At 33.3% G+C, this 24,786-nt stretch overlaps 1 protein-coding gene across 1 annotated transcript in view; it reads left to right on the top strand.

The window, feature by feature from the left end:
- Nucleotides 1–21,798: 21,798 nt before the first annotated feature.
- Nucleotides 21,799–24,786, top strand: part of LOC129005311 (attractin-like protein 1) — a 68,969-nt gene continuing 65,981 nt past the window's right edge. The window contains exon 1 of the mRNA XM_054434167.1: nucleotides 21,799–22,046. Coding sequence (XP_054290142.1) covers nucleotides 21,811–22,046 — 236 coding nt within the window. The 5' untranslated portion in view covers nucleotides 21,799–21,810. The remainder of the gene's footprint in view (nucleotides 22,047–24,786) is intronic.

Genomic DNA, 24,786 nt, shown 5'->3' with positions numbered 1-24,786 from the left:
AGACTTGTACTTTTCAAAGTCAATGGTACAATACGATGTGATACGACAACCTTATTTCCGATTTACACCCTAACATCGACATTGTTACACACACCACTGGTCCACTTGTATCCTCACTGTACATAGTGAACAGATGGCGGTCGCTGCTAGCTGTTCATCCGCCCATATAACAAACTGCGATTAAACGAGGCAATCGAACCATTAGTCGATTAGTCGGTGAAGGATTTATCGAATGGTGGATCGCAGCAATCACAGTTGACTGCTAGATTGGGAGACGTCACTGTCATTGTCACTGCACTCTGTCAACTTTCACTATCGTCATCGTGGATCACTCGACACTCAAAAGCAATCACCGCAGGTCTCGTGGTAAGATCTAGACCCGGGACCGATTTACTTTTTTGTTTTGATGTCAACAGGGGCTAAAAATAATCTCCGTTCAAATTCATAGTATATAATAATATATATTTATATACAGTATAAAGTAAGTTTGAACATTAATATGCACATTTATTCATAAACAGTATGTGTGAGTGTCCATTGCCACGCTCGAGTAAACATAATCGGATTTTTATATAATTCAGTACAAACGTGTTAACTTATATTTATTCGAAAGGGTTTGTAAACCAACATAATCAGACCAGGGGAACAGGGTTGCATGGTGTGAACATTGGTGGGTGCTTCCCATATTTAACCCAAGATATATTGCAATATCTCTCCACTGTTGTAATGTAAGACTAAATTACCTACGTGTTCCCGTCACAGATCAATAAAAAGTGTCAATTCAGGACATGTTTCGGTGTTAAAATGCCATCATCAGTTTCAGGTACATAGTTCACAGTTAGCTTACAGTTAGTTAGTAGTTAACATCGTCAAAAGGTAAACACAGAACGAAACGGCACGAACAAAAAATGAATAAATACAATAATACATTTAACAGAATGAATTTTGACAGTTTTCATTTATTTATTTTTTTTTAGCCCTAATATAGCTCCAAAATTTGTTTATTTCAAGCTAAGCTAAAGCATGGGTGTCGGGTATAGCGGTTGGTGGGAAATAAATTTAACAATTTATGGGAGTATTTTACTGAAAATCCAACCAGGTAAATCGCAATTCGCTTAGTCTGCAGGTTTTCTGAGACGGGGGTTGTATTTATTGGTTTGATAGTTTAACTTTTCAAACTAACAACACTCTTGTAAAAAAATAAACTCAAAGATTTCTAGATAAAACTATACTTATTCCTCTGAAATTCAAAAAACATGTATTCATACAATTTATTATCACACTTATTTAACTACCAATAAAACAACCCTTCTACAATGTTTACTTTTTTAATGTTTAAATGCCAAACAATATCTCAATCATTCCCTCGCACTATAACCGCACATAAGCCACTAACCATCCCGCATAGTCGTGCCAAGGGGTGACATATTGGCGGGAGTTTAACCCCTGATAGACTTATCATATCGCCGATGATTGATCAGATATCAGATGGTCATGATTGGTTGTCGCTCCATTAACTGAGCAGTTCTCTACTAGTACCATCTGGCGGCGACGGACGACTTTACCCGCCCAACTGCTGCCCCTGCCCAACTGTTTATCTATCACGACACGCACCTTAATTACCCTCCACCCTCCCCTCGTTTGTTTTGCCCTTGACAACTATTTAGTGCCTTTCCGATCATTAATTCATCACCAGCGACGTTATCAAGAGTAATGCAATGTATTGTAGGGATGCCTTTACTTTATCCTTCCAAATTAAGTCCCCCCCCCGTCTTTTAGGAGGAGTAATGGGTAGTTTTAAGTTAGGTTTACACGATTTATTACTTAATCACAGTTGAATTATTTTATCATTCGACCCTAAGTGGTAGTTCCTTTGTACTTAACTACCAGTAAAAATCTCCTTATCATTCATTTAAAGTTTCTCAGAAGCCTAGAAAATGTGTAGATGCGCCCGTGATGAAAACACCATTGTCATGATTTTTTGTAGCAAAGAAGTTGTAGTCACAATTATCATAGTGCCTTTTAACGATTAACATATCAACAAAATTCTTTACCAATACAGTTAAATACTGAGATTAACTGTAAGACCATTGTATCAAAATTTAATTTATAAAATACTCTGTCTGAAACAAAATATCATTTAAAAAAATGCATGATGAAATCTCTTTGACATTAAAAGAAAGTTTATTATTTCTGTGTAAATCGATTGAACTCATAACCTAAATTGTAAACACCTATTTACTTACATAGAGAATATACATTGTATTTCGTTGATTATCTAATTAAAGTAATGTAATAAATGTATATGTATTTCCACAACATTCAGTTTTCTCAAGCAAACAATGATGGTGGTATTGTATACAATACATTCATGCATTGTGAGTTTTAACATTTTGAAGTTTGAGCTAAATGTTCGATAGGCCTATATATTGTTATAGCACTTAATTCTTTAAAATAACTAACTGTTGAATAAACTAAATTTTGAGACCATTGTAACTGTAATAAACTACCACATTTTAAAAAAGTTATCAAAGTATCAAAATAAATAATCCGAAAGAAACTATTTTAATTAATAAAAATGGGTGAATGGAAATTTGCACGTTTTGTAAGTAAGATACGAGGATCTCTAACGCTAGTGGAATTATATAATTGAGAATAATACCTTTTCTTGGAAAGCTGTAAAAACTCCTTAATTGTTTGTGGACATGCTGCCAATCGAACCCTGCCCTCTCACATCGTGCGCAGTTTTTAGTGTTGAAATACCACTACTATAGTAAATGTGATGCTATTACTATATCAATGTTATTACGCTCCTACCGGACTACCCGGGTGCCTAATTTACTGTGGATGATTAACTACAAACTACAAAAACTCATTCTTCACTCGCGCATCGTGACAAGTGTGGTCATTAGTACACTTCCTCTGTAAACCTACAGATATTAAGTAAGCGTGATAATCGAGTTAATGAATCAAGTTAATGCAAAGATTAATTTGTACTACAATTTGTATACGATTAATATAAGGCCATCGCACTGTAGTTCGCTTATGCTGATACAGTTAGTATAGTATATCCTAATACAGTATCCTTCATTTTTACATATGTTCATGTATACAGGGTGGCTAGAAAGTAACTTACACCCCCATTAACTTTTCAACCATTATCGACCATATACAAAATCAACCATTTCAACCATTCAACCATTTCAACCATATTCGAAATCGGTTTGCGGCAACCTTCTTAGATATTAGGGGCTACAATAATTATGGTAAATTTTGAAAACTTTGCCTTTAGGGGTAGCGGGGGTAGGGGGTAGGTCAAAATTTTCAAATGACAAGTATAGTCGGGTTTGGTATCATTTTACAGGTCTTGGCGAAACAAAACAATTGAAATAAAGAAAACGAAAATCGGCTCACTAATAACAAAACGGTGCCCTAAAACGTATCAAATCCAAATAACCATGAGGGTGGCTGAAAATTAACTTGCACCCCCCTTTATCTTTTTAACTATTTGATATTTTTGAAACCGGTTTGCTGCAACCTGTTTGGATATGAATGGCTACAATAATGATGGATAATTTAAAAAAATGTTGCCCTTAGGGGTAGTGGGGGTTGGGGTTAGCTTAAAATGTTCAAACAGGAAGTATGGTCGAGTTTGGTATCATTTTACAGGTCTTGACATAAATAAACAATTAACATAAAGGAAATTGAAATCAGACCATTAATAACAAAATGGCAGTTAAAAATTACTTTTAATGGCCATTCTCTTAATCATTTTTGGCTGCCATTTTGTTATTAATGGTCTGATTTCAATTTCCTTTATGTTAATTGTTTATTTATGTCAAGACCTGTAAAATGATACCAAACTCGACCATACTTCCTGTTTGAACATTTTAAGCTACCCCAACCCCCACTACACCTAAGGCCAATTTTTTAAAATTTACCATCATTATTGTAGCCCTTCATAACGAAACAGGTTGCCGCAAACCGATTTCAAATATCTCACATAGTTAAAAAGGTAAAGGGGGGTGCAAGTTAATTTTCAGCCACCCTCATGGTTATTTGGATTTGATACATTTTAGGGCACCATTTTGTTATTAGTGGGCCGATAAGTGAACTGCAGCGCGATGGCCTTATATGAATCGTATACAAATTGTAGTACAAATTAATCTTTGCATTAACTTGATTCTTTAACTCGAGTAGCCCCTCATATCTAAGAAGGTTGCCGCCAACCGATTTCAAATATCTCAAATGGTTGAAAAGTTAAGGGGGGGGGGTGCAAGTTACTTTTCAGCCACCCCGTATAATTTGTTCAGTATTTCCATTACTGACTTGTTTATTGTGTTAGTAACGTGAGCTATTTTGTGAAGCAGTTTTGAACTGAGAAGCGCTCAAGAATAAAGGGATTGATTAATTTATGAATCTAGAAACTAACAGTTATTCCATACGTTTCAATATATAAATTTAAGATAACAATTAAAAACCAGTACAATTAATTCTGTGCTGAAAGTTATTAGGTTGTTAGACATTAATGCATTGAAAATACACAAACTAAGAGACAGTTTAAGTATTTTCCAATTCAGTCCAGTTTATACTCATAGAACAAGAGCAGAATATTTTGGACATAACTATTTCTTACGTTTCAATGAGATGAATCAATAAATAAAATATCAAATATTTTCAAGCCTTCAAATCAAGATATTGTATTGCTATAAAATAATATAAATAAAATATGTTAAACTAAAAATATCTTGGTAGTAGAATAGTTAAATTAGAACACCATATTATTAAAATCGTTGGGGCGCTAATAGTCTGTGTTTGAAGTATCTAACCTTATGTTTACAAACAAACTACATAATGGGACGGTATTGCTTTTTCGTTTTCATGTCCCTAGAGGCCAAAAACACTATTCGTGTATGTGTGTCTGTGAACACGATAACTCCAGTAGTTTTGGTCAGATTTTTATGAAATTTTGTATGAATGTGTGGAGGCGGATAAACGTTATTCAGTTCATGAACCAGCTAGATCGGGTTAAGAACAAGATGCTATGGAATTTTTTTAAATTTTCTGAAACGAGGGTATTCAAATTTAAACCCTTACAAGATAGAGTTCTCATTTTTCATTTCAGGCATCGTGTGGCATTTAGAAACAAATAATTAAGTCAAGCGAGCAATATTTCAAAAATAAAAAATTTCATTGGTTTAATCTTTTTTCGTTAATTTAATTTTAAAAATGTAACATAAAATACACAATTTGCAATTTTTTTACTTAAAGTACAAATAAACATACATTAAAACTGCTTTAAGATGATCCTTGAGTATGAAAAATCCAAAAGATAATATATTTAATCTATTGTAGAGCCGAGCAGATTTTTAATTTATGATGGAATAATCCGCCCAAACTCCGCCCTACATTCCGCCCACTCGTCTACCGCAGATCAAATCTCAAAAAGGCGGGTAGTCGCTGACTATTAAGGGCGCTGTATTAATGTTTGGCTTTGAAGTAGTCATATGAGCAAGGATAATCTTTACAGGTCACGTGATCATCTTGTAATTGGTTGCTTGAATGTGCGGACCAGCTGGCCATCCATATCTCTGCTTACCACGGCTCCTATCTATGATTAAAGTTCAATTCTTTAAAGAACATCGTTGTAAACGTAAACTCAGAATACAAAGTTAATTAAATCACTTTGGAAATTGTTAACTGTATGTTATCGTACATGCACAAACATTTGTATCAAAGGAGATTAGATTTGATAAAAGAAAACAACGTAAATAGTAAGTTCTTTGATAGAAACTGAAACTTTTTAAACCTTCTCAATAATATTTAGCTTATTTATATTTTACTGTACGAAGTAAGGCAAAATCTAGTCTTATCAACCAACAGCTACGAAAGAATATTTTGCTTATAAGTTAAATTTAAACATAAAACACACGTAAAACGGTGGTGGATTATTGAGAGATTTGCAAACCTAAAAATGTATTGCTACGGGTTTCAATTAAATAATTATATGGAACTTTTGAAGTACCTATATGAAAGACTGTGGTACCAGCTGCCAACTATATGTAACCAAACATACGTAGACAAGTAGGTTGTGTCACATCTTTTAAAATATATTTTTTAAATTTACTAAAACGCATTGTACAACCATCGTCCCCGTGATTGAAAAAAGCCCATCTAACATCCTTTGCACCAATAGTTTATCAATCCTACATGTTTAATTGCACAAACAACATTGTTGGCTCGTATTAGAGTTGCATAATCAACCAAATACATATATAGGCATATGACACATCAAAATGAAGCTTAGTTAATTTCCTAAATAAACGCCACACTCTGTCCAATATCCAAAGGGCGCTGACCTTATGGTTTTAAAGTTTACATTATTTAATCAATTGAATGATAATCAGCTGTTCAATGCAATAAATAGCTGTTTTGTTTGTATTTTCTGCCATAACATATGACAATGTGATGAAAAATATTGTCCGTACTCGCCCTAAAATGACTTTTTGTGATTTAGTCGAATTTCGCTATTACAGTCGTAATGCTAGCTATTTAAAAATGTGTTTTGTGCTTTATCTACACTAGGTGTTATCCACGGGCTTCACCCCGTTTGACTTCATAAGTATTAATACAATTATTGATTGGTTAAATTTAATAAGGTAATAAATTAAAAGAACAACAAACAAATAAGTACAGCTGAGGTATTTTTAACATTAGGTATATAGAAAGTTCCCTGTAGAAAGGAATCACTACCTTAAAGGGCAATTTATGTATATTTAATTATATGGTTTATGGGGGTGTGACTTTTAGTTTTCTCAAAATTGTATGGGTACTTTGGGATTTATGGATTGCGAACATATGTGGCTTTATTAAGAGTGTTGTTTTACTAACGAAAAGTAGTAATTGTTGTAAAATTTAGCTTATAATTTACTGTAAAATATATACAGTGAGTTTGACTCTATGATACTTCAATATAAAGCAACTGATTTTATTGCTACACCCAAAAGGTTTCATGCTTTCGTATTCGGATTTATTAGCTTCAAAAATATAAGTAAGGTTTTAAATGTAAGTAGGCCTACACTTAAAGTAAGGGCATCTTTGAAAATTAAATCTTACAGTTATAGCAGTTTCAAAAATTCATGAATGCCTATTTTACACCTTACTATGTTGCCTAGGAAATAACAACCCCTTACCTGAGTTTAAAAAAAAGTTTTACCAAAATAGGCGAGGAATTTTTTTCTTTTAAAATGAATTGTGGATGTGTTACTATTTCTTACTGCAGACCAAAAGAACCGCATTATTTTCGTCCATGTCCTCTTCCCGTTGCGAAGTACGGGTATAGCAGCTCTTCCTAATATTCCATTCTTACTAGTAGTCGTGTCAAACTAATTTGGTAATCAGAACCTCAAAGAGCCATCAGTAGATTGTTATCGTGGGGTGACCAAGTGTACAGTTGATTATCCTCCCCCCCTCCCACCACCTCACCCTACATCAGTCATCGGAGTGATTGGCTCTAATCTCTGCAATCCCGTCGTCTGCTAACAGCTGATCTGCTCAACACTCATATGGCTTACAACTGATATATTAATATTTGACCGCAGCTTTGAAGTTCCCTCCACTTTCAGTCTTCTCCCGCAGTTTTATAGAGCTTCAGATTCCTCGTATTAATCCTCATAATTTCAGGGACCAGATAGATAATTTTTCTAATGGTCGAAGGATGATATTTTTGGTGAGTGAGATCAAAATATGTTGCATTGAATCGATATTGGATAAACCCCTTCCCGAGAGTAACTGAAACCATTAGCTTTTGGATAATGGAGTAAACTATGTCATATTTATAAACCGGCTATTGCCAATTTTTGTTTTTAAACAGTATAGGTTTTTGAATGAACTTAATAGAGTACACTCAAATCCGATTTCTCCTTTAGTGTTCAAGATCGTGCTCGGATCGTTGGATGCCTATTGCCAACCATTTCATATTGTTTTCCTTTGTATTTGAATTAAAATATTTTCACGAGTATCACCCTATCTTAAATTTCCCATGGATCAATCACAAACTATACAAATACAGCGTTCATATATTGGAACTAGATTAACTCATGTTTAACATAATTGTGCAAAGCTATTACCAAATAGTCTATGCCACTCAATTTAGCAGCAAACAATCGCATGAATCGGCAATTCGTAAAAATCGATAGTCTTCTAGAGATTCTAGATTTTCATCTTGAATGGAAAGATTAAAGTGAAATCCGAGCTAAAATTGTGGAGTCTGCTAGATTGCCGTTAAATGACGACTGCGCCCAGATTGACAGTAAAGGCATCAAAAGCGACGATGGAGGAGTTTTTACCTCCGTTGATGACGGAGATTTCCCCAGCGACTCGATCATCGTCGAGCTCCGCGAATAATCTTCCGACTTAAACCAGACTGATTGCGAATAATCAACGTTCTCCTGATGATCCTTGCAGTTGTGATTGCTTGTCATGTGAATTGTGTGCAATCCAAGCGCGACATGTGATGTGTATGAAAATACCGGTTTATTGAATTTATGTCATTCTCAAGAGAGCAAATAAATATACATTTCAGAACGAATTGCCAATTATTCAGTGATAAAATTGAATAATATTAGTATTTTAAACATTATTCCACCAAGACTGATTGTACGAAATAATATAAAGGTTACACACGTCTGCCCGTCTTCAGTCTTAAAAAAATAGTCAGGGATGACTAGTTTCTCAGGTCAAAAACCCATTATCAAATCCACATGAAAATTTAATAGTCTATAATCCGACGGAAGTCTTCATCAAACGTATATACAAGTCGACACATAATTCATATTTACACACGGGTGTCGGTTTGTCCCGTGCGTGAATTAATGTGGCCAGCCTACAGCTTGTTAAATGTATTTAAATGTACTCGTATCCGTGTGTAAATATGAACTTTATGTGTCGAACTATATGAGTTTCGATGAAGACTTCCGTCAGATTATAGACTATTCAATTTTCATGTGGATTTTATAATGGGTCTTTGACCCGAAACTAGTTCATCCCCTGACTATTTTTTAAGACTGAAGACTAAAATTGTATAGCTTAAAATTGATCTTACGAGGAAACCGAGGAAGATTTGTTGAAAGTGTCCAAAATAGATTTTTATTGATTACACTATGACTAATTGACTAAATGACTTAGTAATCGTACATTTTAATTTAAAATAGCTTATTATTTTACATTTTTAAATTACTTATTATCTTAACACCATCGACGTAGAAATACGCTATCTGATAGAACAACTAATTTTAGCCAGCCTTTTCGCAAACTATTTCCTTTGGTATGCTGTTGACTGTGAAAGTAATGCGAGTTTATTAATGTGTTTAATGACTTGAGATGATAATATTGTGAAAAAATTTTGCATAGATAGCACCAATACATACTTTTGATCAAATGATTGGACAAAATTAGTTTGTTTATATTTTAGACAGTCTTTTATAATATTATCATTTTTAATGAAATCATAACATTGGTATGGTGGCTATTTAAATTAAAAGTCACCATTTAAATAATTAACTTAAGTATTGTTAGCCTCCTAAACAAAGTAAACACCACCAAACATAGCTCGATCCCCATAAAATAATAAAACATAGTTCGATAACTTAAGTAATTTTTGTCCGATTTTGATGAAACTCGGTTTGAAGGGCAGAATAAACTTGAATGAGTTCACGAACCAGCATGATCGGCCATGGGCACGGGATTTTACGGGGGTTTTATAGGGAAAAAATTGGGTTTTCTCATTTTTTACCCTCAAAATACCTTTTAAAAAAAATCCCAATTACTCTCTAGACCATTTTTAAGACCTTAAAAATAAATAATTTAGTACGTATTTCAAAATGTTTTTGTAATGTTATTGGTTGCGGAGAAAATTATAAAAAACTGTAAATTTAAAATTCCCATGTTATTCTTATGGAGAATATTGTAGTTTCCTTGTTTACGGGTATATTTTTATAAAACCTGGCTAATTTAATTATTTTATACTGAGCTATTAATATTTTACTAAAAACCTACTTTATTAGCCTCCCCGTAGCAGCAGACCTAGGTACTCATTAAATGTGATGTTATTTAAATTGATTGAATTGAAAATCAATCCTGTCAAATGGAAATTCGCTTAGTCTGCAGGTTGCTGCGGCGAGGGAAGTTATTGATGTCATCATTTTACAGTAGGCATACTTGTTACAGAAATGTAATTGCTCTCTTATATAAATAACTAAAAAAGCTACCATTTGGAGGGCTACACTAGTTACCATAGTTATTTTAGTTGTTGATTCATATCCCCACCAAGGACGTGTAACATGTATAAAGTAGGTACACATTATATTATTAATGACCCTGTTATAGTTTTCTAAAGCTAAAGTTTTCTAATTTTCTATGTGCTAAAGAAGTTAACAATTTTCTCATACTATTTTTAACAATTTTTTTGTTCAAATAAACAAAATATTTAACAAAAAAGAGGAAGACCCGACTAAAGAAACAGTATTAATGTTCTCTGGTTGCCCAGGCTCGGCACAGTTCAGGAGTTCGCCGCTAGGAGCAGCACACAGCACATGAACCAGGTTTTTAACTCGTTAGTAATCCAAATCCAAATTAAATACATTCAGTTAGGTACCTATATATATATATATATATATATAGTTTCAATTAGTTAATTTATATGATATCCCCTCCCTCATAAAAACAATCCTTTGCTATCACCACTATAATAGAGCGTTATAAAACCAAATAAAACAGCATACTGTACAATAACCAAAACCTATCAAGCAACACAACACTTGCATTTTCTATCTCAATAATTAAAGTGTACCTAAAATCCCATTTCTAACTAACTATAATATTGCTAATAATTGTATTGTATTCGTGTAAATGATATTTCCCAATGCGAACTAATGATAACTTTGAGACAACCAAAGACAGCTGCCTCATCGTTTATGACCACAGAATATAGAACCTAAAGTTTCTATATTCTGTGTTTGTGACGCATAAATGTAGCCTAGATAACATGTTACATCAAAATTTCAATTATTTTTTTGTAATCTTTTTTATTTTATTTTTAGTATTGTTTGTAGTTGTAATCCCAAAACACTTTAAAATACTTAAAAAAACATTGCACACTAAAACAAAGACAAATGTTTTTGTAGGTTTTTTGAATATTTTAAAAATATATTCTAAAGCTTGCTTTTGCAAAGAAAAGTTTTTTAATGAACAGAAATTATATCACTATTGTTTTAGTTTTAAAATAAATAGCTCAGCCTATTTTGAAAACTGATATTTGTTATTCTTGTAATGTTCTAATTACGGTCTCTTCCGGTCTAACCTAGAATATGAGATGATCTGTAGCAGGCACCAGGCACCAAGCGGCAAAATGTGATTCGTCTCTTGTATCCAGTATGATGTGATGTCGAAGTTCCTTTTACTATATGACCAAGTGCTCAAGTTGTGTTTTAGATAAGTAATAAAGTATTTATTTTTTTTTTCATTAAAGTGAATCGTAATTTCAGTACTATCTTTCGCCCAAATACTGTACATATCATAATAACTTACAACTTATGATGCTGGGTACCGTACATTCTGTATAGTTTTGAGCATCGTGTCATTATCCACGTCACAACGCAACGCAATGGCGGGTAACAACGCCAATGACGTAACAATGTATGAAGAGGTGTGTCAGAGCGGAAAATAGGGATGCTCCAGAAACCCCAGGGAAATACACGGACTGTCAGCACTGTCACTGGATGATATCTGATTGATACAGGCTCCATCATACGTGCGTAGAACTCACTTTAAATACAGGACTTTAAATTCTTATAAGTTATTCTAAGTTAAAACACAACAAGAAACGTATATTTAATTCAGGAAGTTTTATATTACTGTATAAATTAAAGTAGTATAAAAATTCAATCCACACATGAGTACAAGTATACTAATTAATGTCAGCCTAGATCGGAAATTTAATTTAGTATTTAAACAACACATTTAGACTTATGGACTATGTATATGGACTAACGTTTTCCAATCTTTTGACACAAACCTATAATTACAACATATTTATACGTACACCGTGGACCGGGTGAAGTATTTTTACCCAACTGTGCAACTTTTACACCCGCTCCGATATAAGAACTGTTACATTTATCCGTCTTTATTCACACTTAAAGCTAAGTGCCAAAGGACCAAAGCATTGCTCGTGGAGTTTAATTTTCAGGGGACGTTAAAAAATAAACACAGGCCTACATAATGTAAAATTTTCATGGTATTATAAAATATACAGTATAGAATATGTAATAAAATAAATTATGTATGTACTGGAACTTTATCATGTCCACGTATTTGGTGCTATCTGCAGGACCCTGGACGTCTCGAGTCATTTAAAACCATTGTAGGCCTAAATAAACTCGTATTACTGACACACAGTAAAAATACCAAAATGAAAATTCAGCATTTTAAAATAGTTGGTATCATCACAGCAATGCCATTTTTCAAAGTTGAGCCATTGTATAATAATTAGGTGTTATAATAGTTAATCCCATATTTAATAGTTTATTGGCACGTATTTGACATTGAGTTTCCTCTGCCAATAAATTGACTTTGACAAATTTAATTGCTATAAGACGTATCGTATAGTTTTGTGCTAGGCCTAATAAATAGTTATTTGTGCAACTAGTGAGCAAAGTGAGCAATTGACTCACTCGAGAGAAATACTTCCGAGCCGTAGGCGAGTTTTGAGTTTTGTAGTGAGACAAAGTAATTAGAGTGAGAGAATGTTAAAATTGTCTCACTGATGAGCGAATTGGCCACTTTGCTTTCTCAAATCAGTGAGAGAACATGTACATTTTTAGGCAACTGTGGGAAAATGTTATTTTTATTCAAAACTAATGAATTCACTAATGAACCTACTCTTAGAAATAAGTTAACGTGGACATAAAAACAGCAAAATAGTTATAGTACAGTAAAAATATGTTTTGACCCAAAAAAAATTAGCACAACCGGGGAATTTGGTACAGATGTTGGGTGTACCTTCCTTTTGAACATACTAAAAGTCCCCTAAAATTGAAGCTGTGCTACGGCCGCCATATTGGAAAATGGCGGCATATTTCAGTATTTTTCGCTATAGTGACTTTATTATTAGAGATACAGGAAAAAGATAAATATACAAAATGTAGGTCATCTAAAAATACACATTTTTTGTATTTACCGTCTTTCTCTAAACCCAACGGTTTTTGAGTTATTTGTTATTAAGTATATTTAGTTTTTTTCTGTTTATCAAAAATAGGTGAAACACGTGGAAATTGACCGTTACTATCAAGGATTATGATAATGTATTCTATTTAGTTAAATAGTATGATACTATAAAATCTCAAAATTTAAGCTTATTTTATGAGTAAAACAACTACGCCACAGCAAACCTGCAGACTCAGCAAATTTCTATTTGATTGGATGTTTTATTAAAAAATGTATATAAATAAAATTAGGTTCAACAGGTACCTAGGTTTGCTGCTACAGGTAGGTTATTATAGTGTGTTTTTTTTTAAGTAAAATATCAATACCTTACAATAAAATAACTAATTTTCCAAGTTTGATCAAAATATATCTATAAACAAGCAAACTGCAATAGTTAACTAATTCATAAGAATAGTATGGGAGTTTCAAATTTACAATAAACGAATTTGAATATACAAATTTTGGTTGTGTTTACTAAAAAGGTGGCGATTATTCGTCACGATTAGAATATTAACCAAAGGGGTTTTCAAAAGGAGATGAAGCAAGTAATTTAAGTACTGTAATATTAACTCGTACCAAGTACTGAAAATATTGTATGCAGTGAGGAAATTAACCATATTTTGTAAACTACGCAATAGTCATATTAATATTTTATCTTCATTTTTTACCCATTTAATAGTTAACATTTTAGTATTTTGATGGCACCACCACACTAACTAACTATACTTGACATCCCATTGTAAATTTGGAAGGGTGTTTTTCGTGTCTAGTTCATGTTGGTGACTAATTAAGTATGGTATAGTATAGTTTGTTTTATTTATCAAAAATCGGTGAAACCCATCGCAATCGACGGTTACTTTCAAGGTTTACGACAATTATTCATCCCACTTAGTTGATATCAGAGTGATAGTGGTAAGCCATCAAAATATTAAAATGTTAATTTATTAAATGGGTAAAAATGAGTATAAAATATTAATATGACTATTGCGTAGTTTACAAAATATGGTTGATTTCCTCACTGCATACAATATTTCCGATACTTGGTACGAGTTAATATTATAGTACTTTAATTACTTGCTTCATCTCCTTTTGAAAACCACTTCGGTTTGTATTCGAATCGTAACGAATAATCGCAATCTTTTTAGTAAACACAACAAAAATTTGTATACTGTATTTAAATTTGTAAATTGTAAATCTTAAGCTAACATGCTTTTATTATTAATTAGTTAACTGTTGCAGTTTGTTTGTTTATAGATTTATTATGATCAAACTTGGAAAATTTATTATTTTATACTAAGTTATTGATATTTTACTAAAAAAAACACACTATAATAACCTACCTATAGCAGCAAACCTAGGTACCTGTTGAATCTAATTTTATTTAAATACAATTAATAAAACATCCAATCAAATGGAAATTTGCTGAGTCTGCAGGTTTGCTGTGGCAGAGTTGTTTTACTTATAAAATAAGCTTAAATTTTTAGAGTTTATAGTATTACACTATTTAACTAAATAGAATACATTATCATAATCCTTGAAAGTAACGGTCAATTTCCACGTGTTTCACCTATTTTTGATAAACAGAAAAAACTAAATATACTTAATAGCAAATAACTCAAAAACCGTTGGGTTTAGAGAAAGATGGTAAATACAAAAAATGTGTATTTTTAGATGACCTACATTCTGTATATTTATCTTTTTCCTGTATCTCTAATAATAAAGTCACTATAGCGAAAAATACTGAAATATGCCGCCATTTTCCAATATGGCGGCCGTAGCACAGCTTCAATTTTAGGGGACTTTTAGTATGTTCAAAAAGAAGGTACACCCAACATCTGTACCTAATTCCCTGGTTGTGCTAATTTTTTTTAGGTTTTTGGAATTTTTCTCTTATTTTTACTGCACTATTAGTAAAAACTGCAAGTGAACACCCCGAATACTCTGAATACCCTGAATACTATATGTGGTTTTCTGCTGTGTTTTTACTGTATTTCGTTATTTGTTATTATTACGTATATGAATTGTTATTAGAATAGGTAGGCCTAAGTTAAAATTAATTTATTTAAATTTTTTAAGCTGTCTCTGGCCACCTAGCTTTCCATAGGACCAATGTTAAAATATTAAAATTTCATTCAGTTGTTAACGAAAAAAGAATTTTTCCAGAACAGTGGTTAGCATGGATATTGTTTTGTTTTTAGTCTGAAACTAAGATATTCCCAACAATTTAGAGGAAATCATAGGAGCCATTTATCATTGTGCGCATTTATCCTTTAATCTATTTAAAGGATTTACAATAGGAGTCTCTATTATTTATTTTACTTGGTTAGGACGGTGTTTTAAACTAGACTTTTCAGTTTAGTTCTTAGAATTTGAAACATTCACTTAACGTAGACTAATTACATAACAGCATTGTTTTACTCAACAACACGAATAATGGACCAATGAGGTTAAAGGATTGAGAGAAAAGAAGTAAAATTGTTAATGCTTCGAACTTCAACTTATCAACTGTTAAGACCAATTTAATTCTTAATATGGATTTGAATCTGATATCATATTATTCATATTGATGCTTAAATATGTAGGTCTAATAATGTGTAGGGTATGGTTTCATTATTTATTAAGCCATTTTTAATTATACATGTAAGTTACTATGGAACTGCAACTTTTACTCCCACTCCGAAATAAGATAGGATTTAATCTTATAAGTGTTTTTTACTTTATACTTTTATACTTTTCAATGAAATGGTGACCATACAAAGTAGGTATTTTAAGTATGAATGGAGATGAGTGTAGGATGAGTGGCGCGATCTTGTAGTCTTGTTGACTAAGGCTGACATATTCCTTTGACACAGCTGTTAATTAATAGCCCATTACAGCTCAACTAAGGGACCTACAGTTTATAGTGGAATCCGAACCACATTTTCGCCTTGGTGATAACGAATTGGTCTAATTATCAGGATAGTACTGCTGATAGTCGTATTTACTTATTACTACATTATTTACCCATAAAGCGAATTCAAATACAAAGATGGCGAGACTGTTGGGTTACATGATACATATATATTACATTGCATTCGAAACTGAATTGACTTTTTTATTTACATAATTAGTTTGTAGAAGATAAATATAACAACATGTTCATCCATAGAAGACGTGACATTATACTTGTAATGGTGCGCAACTATGCATTGTAAATTGGGTAATTTTATTGTAAATGTTCAAAGATTAAGGCATAAAGGAGACTTGCCATTTAACTCAGAGCCACATTAAAGCATGAAAAGTACATGAAGTTATTTTTAACTCTATAATTCACAATTTTGGTTTAGCTGCCCTGCCCCCGTTGAGGCAATACGTCATTCGAAATAATTGACAAAATGATTGATGGTAAGATCAGTCAAAAGTCTCCAGCCACAGGTTATATTATTTTATTACAGTTATTTTATCATACAAAATTTCAAAGTAATATTTTAAAGACTTTATCTCTCTAATAATTTGTATCTCAACCTCCGTTATCTTGACATGGTCCGTATAATTTTTCTTTGCACTCTATTTTCAAACCCAGTGATAAGGTTTTTCGGTTCTCTGGTCATGTCCAAGTTTTTGAACCATAAAGTACTTCTGGGATAGTTGAGTGAAGCGAAGCGAAGCTTTTTATGTGATCGGCTTCAATGCAAACTTTCTAACACTATCACTCAATAACGGTTGAACATATTCTATCCAAAACTTACCAAGGTTGTATCAACAAATGTTTGGAAGGTTTGAGAAGAAACAATTTCAATGTTCTATAATGCCTGTTTTAGCGAATTTCCCATATAGGGAATAAGCTATTACCGTAGGTCTCATGGTAAGACCTAGACCCGGGACCGATTTACTTTTTCGTTTTGAGGTCCCCAGAGGCCAAAAACACCATCCGTTCAAATTCATATATATATATATATATATATATATATATTTATATATATATATATATATATTTATATATGTGTCCGTTAGCGCGATAACTCGAGCAAAATTGATCCGATTTTGATGAAATTTGGTACAAACGTGTAAACCTACATTTATTCGAACGAGTTCGCGAACCAGCATAATCGGACCATGGGATCAGGGGTTTATGGGGGGTTTTATGGGGTAAAAATGGGTTTTTCTCTTTTTTGACCCTAAAAACTTTAAATTTCTAAATTTCTCTCTAGACCATTTTGAAGAGCTTAAAAAAACAAATAATTTAGTATATTGAAGTGTTTTTGAATGTTCATTGACTACGGAGAAAATTAAAAAAATTGTAAATTTAAAATTCCCATGTTATTCTTATGGAGAATAAATAAACTGTTCTAGTTTGCTTGTTTATGGATATATTTTAATCAAATTTGGCAATTTGGTTTATTTCATACTAAGCTATCAATATTTCAATTGAAAAAACACACCTCAACATCTTCCCCGTAGCAGCAAACCTAACTACTCACTAAAATAATGTTATTTAAATAGGAAATAAATCTGAAAATTTATAGGGAATATTTTAGTAGAAATCAAGCCGGGTAAATGGAAATTCGCTTAGTATGCAGGTTTGCTGCGACGGGGGTATTTATTTTTAAAGTAACTTAAAGTTTTCAAAGTTCAAAGTTAAATTTTGATCTTGGCCTTATATGGGTTGCAATGACGGTTAAAAATGTAAATAAATGTAAGCAAAACAAAGAATCATAGCATATGTTTGAAATCAAGCCAATGACCTAAACACAATACAACAAAGGATAAACAATCGTATATGATGATGACCTCCTGACCTCTGATCTAACAGAGAAGTATACCCCATTTGATGAATACCACTGATCAAATAGGTGTATACTATTTTACATATTTTATTTATGTAATCTAAATTAGGTTATAACAAATAATATTTATCTTGCGTTTGGGAATTAAAACAATTTCGTGAATCAGCAGTTTTAAATGACTAGGTATAAACAAATCAATATTTGTATCTACATATAATAGGCTATTAATGAAAATGTGGTCTTTTTATTTACTTTAATAGTGCATGTACACTTTTTATCCTATTATATTCCTATTATATATCCTATTATGGTTGTCAGGTTTTGTGACGTTTTGAGGGGGTATTTTTTTCCGGCGACGCTTCAAGGGGCCATCCGACAAAAAACCTGCTCCCAAAAACAAGAAGTTAGGCCTGGATTTTGGAGACAATCCAACCCTGCTTTTTTGGGCGCAGAGTGGCTGGTTGTCGCCTCTGATCAAAACGCCGGAGCGGTGTTTGGAGGGGGTAGCGGATTTTTATCCCCCTGGAATTTTACCCCCTGGGCAAACGTGACGTCACACCTGAGATAAAGATCCATGCAATAAGTTATAACACCTGAACCTAAATTAGAACTATTGTAATAGGCTTAGCCTAAAGCTTTAACTAGTAAATTCATTCCCACTCTTTGTAAACTTTATTGTGAACCCTTTCTTTCCTTTTACCATCAATTTTGTATTTTTATTAAATAAATTTAAGTTTCGATACTGTACACGGAGTTTCCATTATATTCTTAACTTTAAGGTTGATTACAAAACATATATTTTCACGGTTGTGAATTTAATCAGAACACATCAAATTATAAAAACCTAGAGTCCCGGATTTTTACCCCCGGAATTCTACCCCCGGATTTTTACCCCCGGAATTATACGCCCGGATTTTTACCCCCGGAATTTTATCCCCCGCATTTTTACCCCTGGAATTTTACATCCTGGCCAGATATATAAATAAGTGAGAATGATTAATTATATTAATTATGTTTTAATTTAACAGTAAACATTTTACTATCAAGTAGTCCATATTAATTTATTTGTAACATTAACTAATCGAACAGGTTTTTAATTTTAATTTTGAGATTCTAGTATTAGGATTCGATCTTTGAAGCCAACAGTTGGTTAAAATGACGTATAAACAATCAACTGCATGATAATTGTTTCGAACATTTCTTTATAAAATAAATAAATAAAGATAGGTTACTAAATAATGAAATGTTTAAAATTATTTAAAAACAGAAATAAGATAATCGATCATTCAATTTCTAAAATCGGCCAAGGGGTAAAATTCCGGGGGGTAAACATACGGGGGTAAAAATCCGGGGGTAGAATTCCGGGGGAAAAATTCCGGGGGTAAAAATCCGGCCCGTACATCTTCAGTTGTCTAAACGCTAGTTATATGGACAGGGAGTAAAATGCCGGTTTTTATCGCTAATCTAATTAATCACGCTTTGGCTATTTTCATTAGACTTCCAAATCCACGGGGGTAAAATTCCGGTCGCGAACAAACTTTTGGCCCCTCAGGTTAGTACGTCATAGTGACGTCAGCTTTGACCAGGGGGTAAAATTCCAGGGGGTTAAAATTCCGGTGACCCCAATTATTGTAGCACGGTCCCCTTAACTCCAGGCCGTGACCTGGTAGAATTGCCAACGTTGCAAGTAGTGTTGTCTTGTCTAGTGCAATGTTCATTAAGGATAACATGGCAGACACGTGACACCAGCTCATTAATTCACGCGTTATTCATTAAAATTAATATTTTTAAACATAAATTTATTAAAAAATTGAAAATAAAACATAAAGAATTTAAAACCAAAACAATGTTTTAACTGAAAATCTATTTTTGTACTTTAAAGTGGAGTCAATATTTTCATTGACCAGTAACCGAGCTTTAGTATTCTTTAAACAAACACAATTACCATTAGCTGCCTCCAAATAAAACACTGGTACAACCACGTTACAACACTACTTGCGATGTTGATTTTCCTTCCACCATGCGATGTTGCTACTTCGAAGGCCGCGGCCTGGAGTTAAAGGTGGCCGTGAATGTAGAGGTGGCACCATTCGTGGGTGGCACCTGGCACCTAGATGGTGACCCAGCGTTTTCCGGGACGTAGTATTGTACAGTATTTCGTTCCCTATGCAATGTGATATAACTCGCGTTTGTACATTTATTTATTTATCCATCCACTGTTCAACGCCAATTTACAATTGTGAGAGGTGTTAAGGGAAACTTGCCTCTTGGTTATACGACCTTCTCACCGCAGTATTTCACCTCCCTTTTTTTAGAACCTTTGGAACAGTTACACGGAACTGTTTGGGATAATGTTCAATACAACTGTGACAAAAAGTATAGAATAGGTTAGGCGAAACCGTTATATTACAAATAGCTCCGTTCCTTTTCAACTTTATTATTTTTCCTGCATAAAAATTTAATTATTATGATATACCTTTTTTCCTCCTCCTCATAATAATAACAAGTCTTTTATAGACATGGACATAACCTGTAAGTTAGTTAACTGGTTTCGTTTATTTAATTATTCTTACATTACATCACGAAAACCGGCTTATTCTTAAAAGACAATGATATAATAGCATATTAAGGAAAACTATTCAAAGAAATTGCACAGTTTTGTTAAATTTGCTAACAATGAGAAAGGTTATAAGGTATAAGGTATTGTTGATGGAGCAGGAGTCACAATGAAAAAGCACATCCAAATTAAAATCAAAAGTTTTACTATTATATTTATAGTTATATTTTGGATACAGTATTGTGAAGTTCATAATCTATACTTATTTAACTTACCTTCTTCTGTTTCAAAATTCAGCTCCCCAACTATTATTTCAATGGCATGGGCTTCTTCCAGATGCTGGATCAAGTTTTCAAACCACGAAAATTGATGAGAGCAATCACCCTCTGGGCCTTTGGGCAAATAAGCCTTTTCGGGTTGTTTGAACAGTCAGATTGTTCACTACAACAACTATCATGCACATTACGTGTATGGCGCGTTAAATTAAATTTACTAGCAAAAGTGTTTGTCACAAAATGAACATTCAAACTTTTTTGTATTAATATCAGACATACTGATCCAGTAACTCTTTAACTTGAAATAACACCATCGATTTGAGATAAAGTTTCCAATCACTTGACAAAATGGAGGTTAAAGACAGAGATCCACGAAAAACAAAATGAACGCCTAAAAAGGAAATGGAATGGAACTCTTTGTTTGTAATGTAACGGTTTTAACAAATCTATTCCAAACAGTTCCGTGTAACTGTTCCAAAAGTTCAAAAAAAGGAAGGTGAAATACTGCGGTGAGAAGGTCGTCTTGGTTATAATCTGTTTTTTCCTTCCACCATGGTTATGTTATAATCATAGACGACATAGACTATGCATACTCCCTTAAGAAGTCTAAGGTTATGACAATATTTTTATTTAACGGCATCCAATATACAGAAAGACAAACATAGGCCTAGCTATAATTTACAAAAAACAATACCGTTTTGTTTTGTATAACATCGGTGAATAGTGATAGCAACGATATATTGGATGAAATATATCGGTAGTTTGATCTTGCTTGATAGTTTGGTATACATTATATATAATACTGTATGCGATTTTAGTTTTTTTGTTGATGTTCAGGGAATTTTGTGTTTGCCAGATCTTGTTCCAGTTTCCAGGTGGTGGCTCTATGTTGGTGTAAGTAGATTGTGACGTCATCGTACAGTACCATCGCGGAAATGGTTCAGACGACATGGCAGTTAATCTGCAGTTGTTTTTATTCCTATTCAAATCAAAATATCGCCGAAAATGTAATATTCAAGAAATTTTTATCTGCTTAGTTATTATTTATTCATCTGTGTTAAATGTTATGTGTAGTGCTAAGTGCAGTGATGTACATTGTGTGAATGGTGAATGCATAAATGGAACTTGTGTTTGTTTTGATGGGTGGCAAGGGCCTTCCTGTCAATTTTGTGGAGGTAAAGTAAGGTAAGTAATAATGCTTATCTGTTCTATATAAAATCAATAAAACATGTGTTATTAGTGTGTTAAACAAAGCTATATGTTTTGCCTTTTTATAACTGTAAATATGGATGCTTAATGAAAACTTTCTCCAAGAACAACCCTATCACTAGCCAAGACCACTAAGACAAATTGCATTAGTAGGCTAGAATTTGGGTGGTTTTGTCTGACCTAATGAATAAATAGATCCTTTTAAACTCTGTGACCATTTACAATGCCATCCCGAATTCTGTATTAATTCATACAAAAATATGTTCCTTTCTGGTTTTACTAATAATGCCAGTGGTAAAGAATGGCACCAACCCAAACCTCTAAACAGGCTGTATTAAGTTAATTTAAACGTGTTTAAGTTACCTTAACACAAACTATTCCATTGCCCAGAAAAGGTGAAGCCTATTTGGAACTCCTATTTTAGCCAAGTTAGTTTGCAGAATGTTAAGTTAAGTATTCAAATGAGGAAAAAGAAACTGAATTCTTGTCATAGCCTACTTTTTTAGTAAGGGTAGGCCTAAGCCTAGGCCTTAACTTATGCCTTTTAATAATTAACTTAAGCTAGTAAGCTAGGTCGTGTTATAAACCTAGGTAGTCTACAAAAAAGTATTTTAGGCTGCTTAGAAACTAACTACCCTACCTTAAGTAACGTAGAATGTAAGTAGAAAACAGTAAGTTAAGTAGGCCTAGTCAAATACTTTAGTTTAGTAGTTACCTAAGTGAGTAAGAATATATTAAGCTAAACAATAAGTAGGCCTAGGCCAATTCCTATACAATTTACGCAATATAATAAGGTAGGACTGGCTAAGAGAAGTTATAGGTAATATTTTAACAGACAACATTTGTAAAACTCAGAACCCTTGAATTAGGCTACACTTATGTTAATTCAACTGGTTAACCGGTAAACCGGTGGTAAGCCAAGTTCAACGGCTAAAAACTTGTGAATAACAACTGATTTAACTTACTTTAGTTCATGCATAACTTAGGGCAATCTCAAGAAACAAGTCAGGCTATCTAAGTTAAATAAGTTAATTGCCCTAAAACTACAATTTTACTTAAGTTACTGTACCGGTACTTAAGTAGGCTATCCTGTTAAACTTAACTGCAGCTTCTTCTTAATAACCTTGGTGGCAGTAGACTACTTAGCTTCTGGGGGAAAAATGTAGGAAGCTGTTATTAAGGTTGCTAACTGGAGAAGAAAGTGTTTAAATATCCAAAAGCCACTCATGGTTTGATCAATTGATGGTTTGAATCATCATCATCTCAAAGACCATGGGGTACGGTACCTTAGCTGTCAAGTTTGCGGGAGCCAAGTCAATTCCTTTCCCCTACGGACTTGGGAATCCCTCAAGGTTCTCACCTCCAGGGTACATATTTTTTCTTCAACATTGTGGATTGTATTGACTCTCTGTGCTTGTTGTTTGCTGATGATAGCAATTTTTTCAAGTATATCAAGTCTCAGGCTGACGGTTCCTCGCTTCAGCAATGTTTAGCATTCAATTGATAACTTATGCCTGGCAAACTGCATTGACATCCATGTTTCCAATTCTGCTGTTATATCTTAATTACCGTAGGCTACTGTACCAAGCGACACATTGAATAAGTTACTTCTACAGAATAAATAATGCCATCCTGCCTCAAAGAGTTCCACATGCGCGATCTAGGAGTTTACATAACTTCTAATTAACATAAGTTTAGTTAACATATTGGAATTTAAACCCTGACCTGCACATAATATGCCTACAGTTTGCAATACTGTTACTTATAGCATCTAAAGCCATAACTAACACTAAACAAGGTCTTTGATAATAGTTGTGTTTGTCATTAAGTAAGTTAGATGTTGTATGGACCTGTGCTGGAATAAGTTATGGCGGCTTGATATGGAACCCACATCAAATTATCCATGTAGCCTAACTTATCAAGAATAAAAAATACTTAGACTTGTTTTCTGCTCTCTTTTGATAAAACTGTTCCATGATTTTTATGCAGAACTGTATTTCCTTGGAAGTTGTGATACTTTGTCTAACAAATTTCCACGTTACAATGCCACGGCTCCACACACTTGAAAATCAAGCATGCCAACATGTAGATTTGTTCACATACAAGTTGAAGTTCATAAAAAAGGTTCTCGTTTAAGTTATTAGGGATTGTTATACCGGTACCGGTAGTTGGATTAAAATGTCTCCATGTTTTAAGGTCACTGTCCGGAATCTGTTGTCCTGTTTGTTTTTATCTTTTTACAATTAGTATTTTTTGCACTGTTAACTTAAATTTGTATTTTATATATACTGCAGTTTACATCACTGTTATTAGACGTTGCACCTGCTGCTTTGCTGGATTTGCTGGATTTGCTGGATTCAATTGTACTGGAGTCAGCCTCTATTGCTGACTCAATTTCTTAGTTTACAAACTCATTTATGTTCAGCCCTTTTGTATCTATTTGTTGACGAATGACATATATATTTTGGTCGCCAACCCTAGTGGCTGAAGTCATGGAGTTTCAAACTTCTGTCATGGGAGATATTGACTCTAGGTTATCCCAAGTTGAGGGAGCAGGCAACCAAAGTACTGTCCAAGTGTACCAGCCCTATTACAGTAGGCCTATTAAATTACTCTTAAAAGTTTAGCTTAGTTTTATTGTTATAGGCCTACTAGAAATAACTTCCGTGAGAGTAAACTTACCAGAAATCTAAGAGTAGGCCTAAACTTAGAAATT

The sequence above is a fragment of the Macrosteles quadrilineatus genome, unplaced genomic scaffold, assembly GCF_028750875.1.
Source record: "Macrosteles quadrilineatus isolate MER2022 unplaced genomic scaffold, UCM_ALF_1.0 Scaffold_19__1_contigs__length_3004403, whole genome shotgun sequence".
Taxonomy (NCBI): domain Eukaryota; kingdom Metazoa; phylum Arthropoda; class Insecta; order Hemiptera; family Cicadellidae; genus Macrosteles; species Macrosteles quadrilineatus.
This window is presented reverse-complemented; position numbering and strand designations above follow the sequence as displayed.